Source organism: Gossypium hirsutum, chromosome A13 (genome assembly GCF_007990345.1).
Source record: "Gossypium hirsutum isolate 1008001.06 chromosome A13, Gossypium_hirsutum_v2.1, whole genome shotgun sequence".
Lineage (NCBI taxonomy): Eukaryota > Viridiplantae > Streptophyta > Magnoliopsida > Malvales > Malvaceae > Gossypium > Gossypium hirsutum.
The window spans coordinates 53,198,494-53,211,237 of NC_053436.1; the positions used below are offsets into that span (position 1 = coordinate 53,198,494).

The 12,744-nt window shown below is 31.5% G+C and overlaps 2 protein-coding genes across 2 annotated transcripts; one reads left to right on the forward strand and one right to left on the reverse strand.

The window, feature by feature from the left end:
* Nucleotides 1–3,202: 3,202 nt before the first annotated feature.
* LOC107894990 (phosphatidylinositol 4-kinase gamma 5) lies at nt 3,203–6,684 on the forward strand. Its single transcript, XM_016820156.2, has 2 exons — nt 3,203–3,594; nt 4,145–6,684. The coding sequence occupies exon 2, from the start codon at nt 4,444–4,446 to the stop codon at nt 6,367–6,369; it is 1,926 nt and encodes a 641-aa protein (XP_016675645.1). The 5' UTR covers nt 3,203–3,594; nt 4,145–4,443; the 3' UTR covers nt 6,370–6,684.
* A 4,840-nt stretch (nt 6,685–11,524) lies between these two features.
* LOC107894711 (uncharacterized) lies at nt 11,525–12,348 on the reverse strand. Its single transcript, XM_016819958.2, has 3 exons — nt 12,129–12,348; nt 12,013–12,056; nt 11,525–11,911 (listed from the first exon to the last, which is right to left on the reverse strand). The coding sequence occupies exons 1-3, from the start codon at nt 12,208–12,210 to the stop codon at nt 11,603–11,605; spliced, it is 435 nt and encodes a 144-aa protein (XP_016675447.1). The 5' UTR covers nt 12,211–12,348; the 3' UTR covers nt 11,525–11,602.
* Nucleotides 12,349–12,744: the final 396 nt, after the last annotated feature.

Below are 12,744 nucleotides of genomic sequence, written 5' to 3' on the forward strand. Positions count from 1 at the left end.
GAGAGAAAAAAACGTGAGGCGCAGACGAGCAGAAGCGCCCACAGGAAATTATATTTAATATTCCCTGTCTGACGATATTATCTTTACTTCCCATTTTTTAATTAAAAAATATTTATTTTCCATTTGTCTGTCTGCTTTGGACGAATTTGTCTGACCCTGACGCGGCTCCATATCATTGGATAGACATTGTAGGATTTTCGATTCTGAGCCATGCAAAGCACCTGGTCAGCCGGCAAACTGGACATTAATCTAAAATAATTTTACATGGTTTTCAACACAAACATTTGGATACCCAAAGAATAGATTTTGATCTTTGCTCATAAATCTAACCTTAATTAACTTATTTAACCTTGTTTTGCATAAAACTAATGAACGAATAATATATATGATTAACTTACTTAAGTTAGTTAACCTTAATTAACATACTTAACCGTATTTGAGCCTGATATGCATACCTATTGCATAAATCCCTCACATACTTCATGATGATAATCACCTTACCATATCACCACTATTAGACAAGAAGACTCTTCCTATAAATACTCTCCGGATTAAAGGACAAATGATCTTCTTCCTCGTTGGTAACTTTGAGCACTTACTTCCTGCAAATCAACCTTCCTAGCCCTCGCAGCAATTTACCTACTCCTTTTACCCTTTTTCGGCTCTTCGCTTATTTAGGTGAATCGACCTCCTTTGCACCATCACTCTCTCTTCCTTGTCTCCTCCTTTATTTAAACTTATATCAACAAATCTATATGAAAATAAAATGAAAAAGAGTGAAAAGTTTTTATGAGATTATGTTGGTTTACTTCCATCAAAATAACGTGTTATATAGAAAAAAATTATGGACCTTCATCAATCACATCGAGTTCATGTAAGAATATTGCAATGCATTCTTCAATAACATCCAGAGGCGAAACTAGAGGGCGGGCAGGGGCCTCGCCCCCCTAAAATAGAAAATTTTCCATTTAAGTCTTTTAAAATTTTAAATTAGTAAAGGTAAAATTGCACTTTGACCCTCCTAAAAATATAAAAATTTGATTTAATCTTTTAAAATTTATAAAGATATAGGATATTAAAATGAAAAAATTGTATTTTTACTATCGTAAAAATTATAATTTAATTTCGACTTTCCTAAAAAAAAATTATGATTTCGTCCTTGATTACATATCTAAACATACATGTTGAGATTCGATTAGCAAGTCTCCTTTAAAACTTTTTTCATATAATTAATTTATTAAAATACCTCCAAATACCTATTATTTATTATACAATATCTATTTTCTCTTCAACTATTAAATAAATAAATAAAAAAAGAAACTTAAATCTCGTTACTATAATAATAATATGAATTAAGTTAAAATTGATAACTTGGCATCAACAAATGAGAAGTTATGAATTTTCATTTAAATTACATTTCTATCAAGAGTAATGAATGTATTCATGATATTTTAAGGCTCAAAAATTAAGACTTTGCATCACCCAATTTAATGTGTGCGGATACACACAATTTCATCATTGAAAAAGAAATTTTGATTTTAATATGAAAAGAAGGCACCCTCCAGTAGCTTAAAAGTTTCTTTTATCTTTCTTTTAACTTAATATCTATAAATATCTTTCTTTCTTTCTTTCTTTTTTTTTTTTTACTTTTGAGTAGAATATAAGATGGAAATTATTTTCTCTCAATTAACGTAACAATAAATGTTTATATTTTAAAAATAATTAATACTCAATTTGGTCCCAAGCTTTACTTGTTTTCTCAATTTGATATCTAATTAGTCCAGAGTGATAAAAGAAAATGAAAAAGGTCATGTGGTGCTATTAGAACATGCCACATTAGCCTTCTTTTTATTTTTAATATTATATATTATATTTATTAAAAATATAAAAGATCATATATAATATATAAATAATTCAAAATAATCTTTACAAAGTTTAAAAAATATTTTTTTTATAAATTTAAAATATAAAAAGTCAAAATAGTATATAAAAATTGAAAAAAATTATAATTTTTTAAAAAAGTGTTTAAAATTTAGAAAATTGCAAAAAAATAAAAACTTAAATTTTCAAATACATATTCTAGAAAATTTATCATATTTTTTTTCAAAAACTCTAAATTTATCAAAAATGGACAAAGTTCAACTAAAAAATATAAAGTTTAGAAATTGATTTTTAAAGAAAAGAGAAATTGAAAAACTTGACAAAGTTTAACATTGAAAGTTGAAAAAATAAAAAAATATAAAATTTTAATTATTTTTAATAAATTGTAAAAATATGTTTTTAAAAGATTTATATTTATGAAAAATATTTAAAATTTAAAGTCAACACCAATCAACAGTCTATCAACATCCAGTCAATGATGAGTTAAAGTCAAAAGTTTTTTAAATATATAAAATTTTCATTTTTTTGAATTTAAATTCAATAATTTTATTTTAAATAAACCTAATTATCATGTAGCACATTCTGATTGGTTGGATGTTTTATGTGGCACATTCCGTTATAAGTCAAATAGTTTTTCTAATGCCATTACAAAAAAATGAGGTAAAACTCTTTTAAAAAATATTTCCATGAAATAAAAGAGTATGAATATTTGTGATTATTATCTTATACATTGTGAAAGGAGAAAAAAAACTTGACAAATAATACCATTTATTTTTAGGTGTAATAAAATAATTAAAAGACATTTGGTATCCTTTTGTAGAATTTATTCACACAAAAGAAATAAATTAGGATCCAAGTGGAAATAATATGAAGTCAAAGAAAGGATGTTTCCGGTCAAATAAACGAGTTAGATCGCCGATCAAATCGGCAAAGAAAAATAAATCGTAAAAAGATGGGGTCAGTCCACGTCATATATAAATCCCCAAAGAGAAACAGACAAAGAAATGCCATACAACGGTCCAATTCCGCAATTCCCCTTCCAGTTCCTTTCTACATCCAACGGTCCAAAATTTCTTGTTCTAGAGCCTTCCTACAGAAGGCCCGATTTTGTAGTTCGCGTAATACTTGAATAAAAATAAAAATTAATTAAATGAAAAAGCAGCAACAAAGGAAATATTTTGTAGAAAAACATGAAATTTGTATATTTTAAATGTTGGATTCGATGTTTAAAAACGCTATAATGTCTTGCATTAATAATAACTTTGTCCCAAAGCAACTGAATCATTATCACTGGGATAGAAACCCTAAATATGAATAAGTTTGGGATATAAAATAAATGAATGGAATGGGAGTACATTAAAATGGTGTGTGGATAAAAGGATAAAGGCCAGTGTTAACTAGGGTTAGTTAATTAACCCTGGAACGGTAACACATTAGAGTTAAAAAGACCGTTTCTTCCGGAAAGGATAGAGCCATTCGGAGTTGGAAGGAAAAGGAAAATAGGCAGTGAGTGAGATAAAGAAGGAGACTTTCCTTTGTTTAGACAACTGAGTCTACTCGGACGAGTCTTTCCCTTGTTTTTTTGCACTTACCTTTAAATTCTTCCTCTTTGTTCACCGATTCTAAAATCAACTCCAATTTATTTTCTTGAAACTTCAAATTTGCGGATAATCGGAGATTTCTATGTGCCCTTTATTCGGATCTTAACAGCCGGTAAGCTAATTTTCATCAAATTTATATGTTTTAAGTTTTTTTTGGAGCTTCAAGTTTGTGTTTTTATGTAAATGGAAAGTTGAAGATTCAATGTCCAGAGAGTTCTCGTTATTATCTATTGGTTGAATTAATTGAAAAAAAAATTACGTTTCAATTTGAGCGTTTCTTTTTAGAAATGAGAGTGAGAAAAAAGTTTACTATTGAAATTTCCTGTGCAATTGCTAATACGAATGTTTTTAAGCTAATATTCAGGTTAACAACTTACTTTGATTCGTTGAATATTGAAGAAATGCATTGATTTCACTCTCTCTCTCTCTCTCTCTTTTTTTTTTTTTGATGTGGGATTTTCTTTGTTTTGGATACCATGAATGCATTCATTTTGATAACTGATACTTTACTTCGGTCTTAGCTAGCTTTATACACTAGTTTGTCTATGTTCCAATAGATTTCGGGTTATTTGGTGTATATATTGATGGTAATACTGTTTTGTGCTAAATCAAAATCAGGGTTGTTTATTCCGAGTCTTTGTTCTTTCTTTTATTTTTTTCAGGTTTTTTGGGGGATTTCTACTGTTTGTGGACACCTTATTGGATGTAGTACAAGGATGTTTTGGTCTGCCAGTTCTGTCAATTGGGTTATGTTCTTCTATTTTCTCTGATTTAGTTTTTGGGCTGGGGTTTTAGTTTTGGTTTCATTGATTGATGATTGTTGGTGAATTAGAGTTTTCCCTTGTTCATTTGCGATTGGGTTCCCAGTTTGGGGTCTTCTTGGAGGGGAAGAAGCTCTCTTCCAGTGTCGCTTCTGCCTCCAACTGCCACGAAACCGGTGATCGGTTTTTCTAGACATTTTATGTCTCGCAAGTTGGACAGTCTTGTTCAAACTCAGATGGCAGTTGCAGTTTTCAAAAGTCCTCTTAGAGGGGAATATCCTAGGAACAATAGAATGGAAGGGAAACAACCTGTTGGGAGGAGACGGGTTTTTGTGCAAACAGAGACCGGTTGTGTATTGGGTATGGAGTTGGATCGCAGTGACAGTGCTCATACAGTTAAAAGAAGGTTGCAGGTTGCCCTCAATTTCCCTGCCGAGCAAAGCTCGCTGACTTTTGGGGATGTGGAGTTGAAGAATGATCTTAGTGCCGTTCGGAACGACTCTCCGCTTCTCCTAACAAGGAACTATCTACACAGAAGCTCCTCTACTCCCTGTCTTTCACCAACTGGAAAAGATCTTCAGCAGAGAGATAAAAGTGGTCCTATTGAGATACTGGGACATTCTGATAGCTTTAACGTATTAAAAGTGGTGGTGAAGGACATTGTTAAGGCAATTAAGATGGGTGTTGATCCACTTCCTGTTCATAGTGGTCTGGGGGGTGCCTACTACTTTAGGAATCCCAGAGGTGAGAATGTTGCTATCGTGAAGCCGACAGATGAAGAACCTTTTGCACCAAACAATCCAAAAGGCTTTGTTGGTAAAGCCCTTGGTCAACCAGGTTTGAAACGTTCGGTTCGTGTGGGGGAGACTGGTTTCAGAGAAGTTGTTGCCTACCTTCTGGACCATGATTATTTTGCCAATGTGCCACCGACCGCGCTGGTGAAGATTACTCACTCAGTCTTCAACATTAATGGTGGTGTGAACAGAAATAGGCCTCACAAGAATCTGGTTAGCAAGATTGCATCGTGCCAACAGTTTATTCGGCATGATTTTGATGCTAGTGATCATGGAACTTCAAGCTTCCCTGTTACTTCTGTGCACCGCATAGGAATACTTGATATACGTATATTCAACACGGACAGGCATGCAGGAAATCTTTTAGTTAGGAAGCTTGATGGTATTGGAAGGTTTGGTCAGATGGAACTCATTCCTATTGATCACGGCCTTTGCTTGCCAGAAACTTTGGAGGATCCATACTTTGAGTGGATTCATTGGCCTCAGGCTTCAATTCCTTTCTCCGAGGATGAACTTGAGTATATACAGAAGCTTGATCCTATGAAGGATTGCGAGATGCTGCGAAGGGAACTCCCCATGATTCGGGAGGCTTGCCTACGCGTTCTGGTACTCTGCACTATTTTCCTCAAGGAAGCTGCTGCTTTTGGTCTCTGTCTTGCTGAAATTGGTGAGATGATGAGTAGAGAATTCCGGGCTGGAGAGGAGGAACCTAGTGAGCTAGAAGTTATTTGTCTTGAGGCAAGGAGGTTGATAGCAGAGAGGGAGCTGTCATCCCCTAAGTCCGATGTGCGAGACGCAGAGTTCCAATTTGATATCGACTTTGAGGAACCAGAGTCAGACTTAAACCCGAAAATGGCTACAGATGATTTTATGAGCAGAGCACCATTCCAATTGGGAAACGGATTTGTAAGTAATCATTTTCCACTTTCAAAGCTGGAGGAATGCTTCGAGGAAGACGAAGAAGAAAGTGAAGAAGAAACCGAGCAGCTATGTTTTTCCACTTTCAAAGCTCTTGGAAGGATCCCATCCACTTCAAAGCTTTCAATGTCGTTCAAAAATACCAGCTTAGGTGACAAGAGCCAGAAGTATTCAAAATTTTCTGGAACAAAGCAAGAAAACGGTTACCTTAATAACTCATCTGGGCATAGGAGTGCAACTGAGCAGCTCCCAGGAAATGTGAGCTTTGTGAAGCTGGCTGACATGAATGAGGAGGAATGGACTCTTTTCCTAGAGAAGTTCCAGGAGTTGCTCTACCCGGGATTTGAAAAACGAAAATCGGTTACTTTAGGTCAGAAGCAGATACAGAGGCTCGGTACTTCGTGCCAGTTTTGATATCGAGATATCCGTATATCGTTACCAGATAGTTGAAATGAGTTTTAGGATTGTTTGCACTTGGGATGAAGGATTGTTAGGAGAGATTTGAGTAATATGGGTTTGGCCGCGGGAATTGTTGTAGTTTGGGAGCAGCATTACGAGGAATTGATGTAAATATTCTTTGGCTTCATTTCAGCTAAGTAGAATTGGTTTTATTTCTTCTTTTAAGATCTTTGATTTTGTTTTTGTTTTTTCTTTTTCTTTCACTTGAATCACCTTCTTATGGACCTTGTTTGATAAATAATATATAAAAAGGGAGAGCATTTATGTAAATAAAGAATAGTTCAATATTTGTGTTTCAGAAAGCTTGCTTTCAAGTTCATAGTGGATTCATTTTGAGATTGGGAATTTTTCTTCTTGCTATTCCATGGGTTCTTCTGGATGTGAAAGTGATGGAACATCCATACAGTTCCTTGTCTGATTCATGAAAGAGATGCATATATCTTTTTCAGAAAAGAAAAAAAAAGATCAAGTTTGGATTAAATTTGAGATGGGTTAAGAGTTAAGAGAGTCAATTTTTTTTATTGATTTATTTAAAGATAAATTGTATTATTAAAAAAATTCATGTGTTTTGTTGCTTTCAAATTTCACTTTCGTAACTTAGGCAGTTTTGTTTTATAGTTAAAAGCATAAAGTAATGAATGTAATTTTAGAGAGTGTTCTATATTTGATATTGATATGAACAAAGACAAATTATATTGATCAAATTATTAATGAAAATATCTAAAAAAAAATGACGTGGATTTTGAAAGTTTACAAAATTTATAAATCTACGGAACCTTTATCAACTGTTATCAATTATAACAATCCGGCTTTAAGGGTTTGAGTTGGAATTTTTTAGAGAAACTATATCGGACATTAATATTATTTTCTAAAATCTCCATTTTAATTAATCTTGATGGAATTCTGAAATAAATTATATGAAAACAGAAGAGCGAAAAGGATATTTGGCGATGATAAATTTGATAAGGTGATTGAAAAACATATGGATGACATCCATAGATTGTTATTGAATTTCATTTTTACTTTCTTTAAAACCAACCACTTTTTATGATTTTCCTTTTCAAAAAGACAGATGCTTGTCTAAATCAATTCACATCTTCATGAAAATGAAACATTATTTTGGCACCAATATAGTGCAGCACGCTTATGTGTCTAATTCAATAGGTCGGTTTGAATCTACCTCAGTATGTAGCATTGGAATTTTTTCTTATATAAATTATATATTAACGGGATGTTTTACTTGAATTGAATGTTTGTTGAGATAAAATCCCTTACAGGATTTGATTGAAAGTGAGGACTTAAATTGGACAAAACCAGAGTGGTTTGAAAGAAAGCATGGAGGTGGATGCTAACATTGAAAGCAAGGGACATATAATTAGAAAGCAACAAAAGAACTTCACATAATGTTGGTTGGGGTCCCAATTAAGACACTGCTATTTTATCAGTTAACCAAAGGTTGGACCCCCATCTATCCCATGCTCTTACACTTGCCTTTCTTTCTTTTGTCTTTGGAAAATTATGTTCATCCAATTTTAATATTACAAACTATACTTGAGAAAAAAAAGCTGGAATAATGGAGCTGCCCCCTGCCTGCAAGTTGGATTGTTTGTTTTGGGAAGTCTTTCAATGGCTGGAACATGGTTTTTCTTTCCCTTTAATTTGTCAGCTGCTTTCATTAAATGAAATGTATTTTTCGACTTTCTAAAATTATATTTGTTTTACCGTTATAATAAAAATAATTATATGTTATTATTTACTATTATAAAAATATTACTCCAAATTAAAATTAATCAGGTTTATTGAGATTTAGTTATTAAATAAAGTATCGTCTAAATATGTATAGATACTCTAGTAATTAATTTCTAATTGATGATAAATTGATTAGAAATTAGGGTTAATGTGCAACAATTATATATATATTAAGGTTATGACCCCTAAATTACGCATACGTAACTTTTCTAATATCTATTTTTTACAAAATAAAAAGTCACTTTCTCCGAATTACTTGTGTACTAATTTGGAATATTAAAACTATAAGATCGAAGATTTCAAAAAATTAATAAATTTAAGAATGCTTATGCATTTAGTCTTATTTTTAATAATTTAACATGATAAATCTTAATTAATAAAATCTTATATCAGATCTTATTTTTACTATTCTTGAACCTATGCTTCAATATATATATATATATTTCTTAATAACAGGGAAAAGTTAATAACAGGGAAAAGGAAGGACTTGGAAACATAAATCACTTTATTTGTTATTTAATCTATTGAATATGGTTATCTTTTTAAAGTTAGTTTATTATTTTTAGTAAGTAAAAAGAATTTATTAAAATTCTGAAAGTTACAAACTACATGTCGTTTTTTTTAATGATATATAATTGTAATTTTGAAATTAGAAGGAAGTAAATAGTAAAAATATCAATATAACATTATTAAAAAAAAAGGAAGATATTTGTAGTTCCACTAAGTCTCCATTGATGTGATTCTGCCCTATAGTTTGTCGAATATTGAAGTGAACAAACTGATCAGAGGTGGAACTGGAAGTACACAAATTTTAACTTATATAAAAGTTTATAATCATCTAGATATAAAATTTTAGTGTAAAAAAAATATGTAATATTTTAAATAAACAAAAAAAAAACTCAAATATTATTAAAAAAAATAACAACACAGGAAAAGCAAATTATAGTTTTGAATAAAATACTTAAAGGTTAGTATTTATATATATGGCAGTCAAAAGGAAGATCTTCTGCCTTAAACTTAGCCTGCAGGTGAACCTCAAACGGTATACAGATTTACTTTCATATAATAAGGAAAAGTTTAAAAAATGAAGATGATTAAAGTGTAGAAAGCAGAGTTGAACTAAATCTGGATAAACGTTGAAAGCTGGTTTGGTGAAGCAGAATAGGGCTTTGTACCAACCTGCTTAAAAACTGTTTTGGATAGAGTTGGAGGTGGAGCCCTATTCCTTTTCTCTTATTCATAAACCTGGGTCTTGTTTCTTGCTTATCTTGCTGCCACTTGTGGGTCATCGTCTATCTCATACTTAATATATATATATATATAGGGAATAGGGATTGATTGTAATTGAAGATACAATGATAAATCCCTAGAGAAAAGCAAACAATGATAAGCAGGAGACCGCTAATAGTATCCTGGCCTCTTAGGAACTATGTTATGTATACTTGCAGGTGAAGTACTCATTCAAGTACGTAAAAATATATGAGAAGATGACAGAAATGGAGGTTCCGCAACAAATTATTAGTATTATTTGTGAAAAGGGGGAAATTAATTAAGCAACAGTGAGACCTCGTGTCTGAGGAATAATATTATATGCTGTGTAAGTTACATACATGCATGCATTGGGATGGTGGCATGCATGGTTTGAGATCAGCATGTTAGATACTCAAGCAGGCGTCGTCCCCAGCCCACTCAAATCTCAAAAACAGGCCATTTTTTCAGTTTGTTTGGGCAACTACCCAATAGGCCTAGCCTAAGCCATAACCCTCTTACATTTCTTAATTTTACTATTGCGTTTTTTATTATTGAAATCTATACGTTTAATATATTATTTAGTACTTGAGTTTGACAATTTTTTTTAATGTGATATTTGTATTATTTTTTTTGTCTAATTTGATAATTATATTTGACAAAAGTTATATATTTTGGTGCCCAAAAGTAATGATGTTAACATTTTAGTGTTTAATTCAAGTTTTAAAGTTGATTAGACGAAGGTTAATTACTAATATTATTAGAACATTTGATTTTTTTCATGATTTTATTAATATAAAAAATATCAAATTTAGGGACAAAATTATGCATTACGCAAAATTTATAACTACTGAATATATGTTAGAAAATTATTTGATAATTTAGTAAAAATTAAGTACTAAATGTAACTATATTGTTTCAAAAAGTTAAATCTTTTGACTTTTGAAAATTATTTATCTCTTAATTAAATTAATATTAACTTGAATAGTTTTGGAAAACACTAAACATGCATGATATATAGTTTTAACATTAGTAAGGGAAACACAATTTCCCCTTGTGCTTTAAATATGATAAATAGGCTTCTAGTTAATAGGTTATGTTATCGACGTTATTATGCTAGCATGGTTCTAATGACCATTGAGTCAGCTATCTGAACGTTGGTACGTGATGTGATAACTATTGCATGAATTTGAAATAACAAGACATTGTGATAATTCTTAAATATGACAACTTTAAATCATATTTAATTTCAGTTTTACTTCCACTTAACAGCCTTTCTTCTTTCTCAAGAATCACTTTGCTCTCTTTCCTGTTTTTTTTTAAGGTTTTTCCAGAGGTGTGCCCCTTCAAATAATAGCTCTCACCCACTAATCTTCAACTATGTATATGTTTGAAATTGAGATGTAAGCCAAATGCTGATCCAATCACCATCTAAAGGGACTCTCTAATTCTGTGGTCAAACGAAAGTAAATAAAGGTTGAAGAAGCCTCAAATTTTTGTTGGAATCAGCTACTTGTATTTTATATTTAAAGAAAAATTTACTTTGTATTATAGAATTTATTATGCACTCAAAATTATTTTAATATAATTTAAAGAAAAAAAAACCACTACTGTATTTTGAAGGGATATATTAAAAATTATAAATTTTTCATAAAGAATTACAAATAATATAATTTAAAGCTAAATTTTACAAATGAAATTTAAGAAATGGTAGTCAAATCTATAATTATGTTTTTTTTTAAATAAACCCAAGCCTACAAATATGAAATATCTATAATAATAATGATAATAACTAAAGATGCTAAGGGAGGGGTTGATGCCCCGACCAGCCCCCTCTTTAGTTAGGTCCCTGATTAGTACTTAAATTTTAAAAATGATAATGGAAAGTAAAATATACACTCTGAATGCAGAGATTATAATTATAATGGTCTGGTTTTTCCTACCTCCTTTCAATACTTTAGTTGATTCTGGGCAATTTAAGCTCTGTCTCTCATGCATCAAATGACCACCCAAAAAAGGACAGTCGAAAGTCAAGTATAATTAGAAAAAGAAGGCATAAATACTTTATAAGTTTTAACAACATTCATACATAGATGTAAGCAAAACCAGAAGTGTATTTTAACAGAATATTCCCCATCAAAACTAACATTCCTTATTCAAAGAAAACTATTAATATATATATTTTCCATGATTAGTTATTCTTAGGAGGGTGGTGCCTTGGTGTATGATAATCAGCATTGAAAGCCACAAAACCTGACCGATGTTCATCCACTTCATCAGGCAAATTCACAGTAATTTGGTCGCACCCTTTATTATTATTATTATTATTATTCCCACACTTTGATAACTTTGAAGTCGACCCACCAAGTCCAAAGGCACCACTCATGTTTTCCACATCATTCAGCTTCTTCATTTGCACCATTTTCCTCCCTCTTAGCCATTTCTTGTTTATAGCAGCAGTTACACTTGCAGCATGTTCATTACCACCTTTCAACAATCCCTGGTAAAACCCCATTTCTTTTTTTCAGATATACAAAACATTCATTTATCATGCAACAAGAAAAGTTAAATTAGACACCTTGTTATTAGTTTTATTATTACCTTTCTAGTTGGAACTGTCATGTGGTTTGAATCTGGGATCCCATCTGTATAAAACAAAATTATAAGCAACATGCATATTAAATAAAAAGGATTTTGATGTAGTGTTATGTATGTACCTTGGATGGCTTGTGCAATGGAGATCAATGCAGCAAATAGAAGCAAAATGGAGAGGCATGTTATGATCCTCTCAGCAGCCATTTGTCTTGCTAGAAATGGCTTATGTTGAGTAAATGAAAAGAGAAGCAAACTAGGGTTTTAGAGGTAGGGAGATTGATTGATTGATGACCAAATTATCAAGTCAAATATAGGTTTTAGCACCTATGTAGCAAAACCCAAGTCAAGGCTATGGTTTCCAACATCTGCCTAGCTTTTCAAAGTAATTATATATAGAGAGAAGAAATCTAGTTGAATTGATTTTTTTTTTAAAAATATTTACACATGGAAGATATTTGAATACTATAATATATTGCATCTGAACACTCCAATATATCACCCCACTTGTGTCAACGAGATTGAAGTTGAAACTATATGGGAATCTCAATGCTTTTTTTCGTTTGCAATCACAAATGGAATTTGTAGTAAATTTAAGTACTTGTTTCAAGGTCCAAGATGAAAATTGGGGTCTAAGAGAGAGGTTTTTTTTGTTGTTGTTGTTGTTGTTCGTAACAAATTTGCATGGAAAACATCGAAGTTATGGTAACAATGCAAAAAGTTTTGAAAGAGAGAAGATCC

Excerpts from the sequence above, each read along its gene's own strand:
- LOC107894990 (XM_016820156.2), top strand. The coding sequence starts at position 4,444 with ATGTCTCGCAAGTTGGACAGTCTTGTTCAAACTCAGATGGCAGTTGCA.
- LOC107894711 (XM_016819958.2), bottom strand. The coding sequence starts at position 12,210 with ATGGCTGCTGAGAGGATCATAACATGCCTCTCCATTTTGCTTCTATTT. Across the intron at positions 12,057-12,128 it reads CATTGCACAAGCCATCCAAG|ATGGGATCCCAGATTCAAAC; the intron begins GTACATACATAA and ends TGTTTTATACAG. Across the intron at positions 11,912-12,012 it reads TGACAGTTCCAACTAGAAAG|GGATTGTTGAAAGGTGGTAA; the intron begins GTAATAATAAAA and ends GGGTTTTACCAG.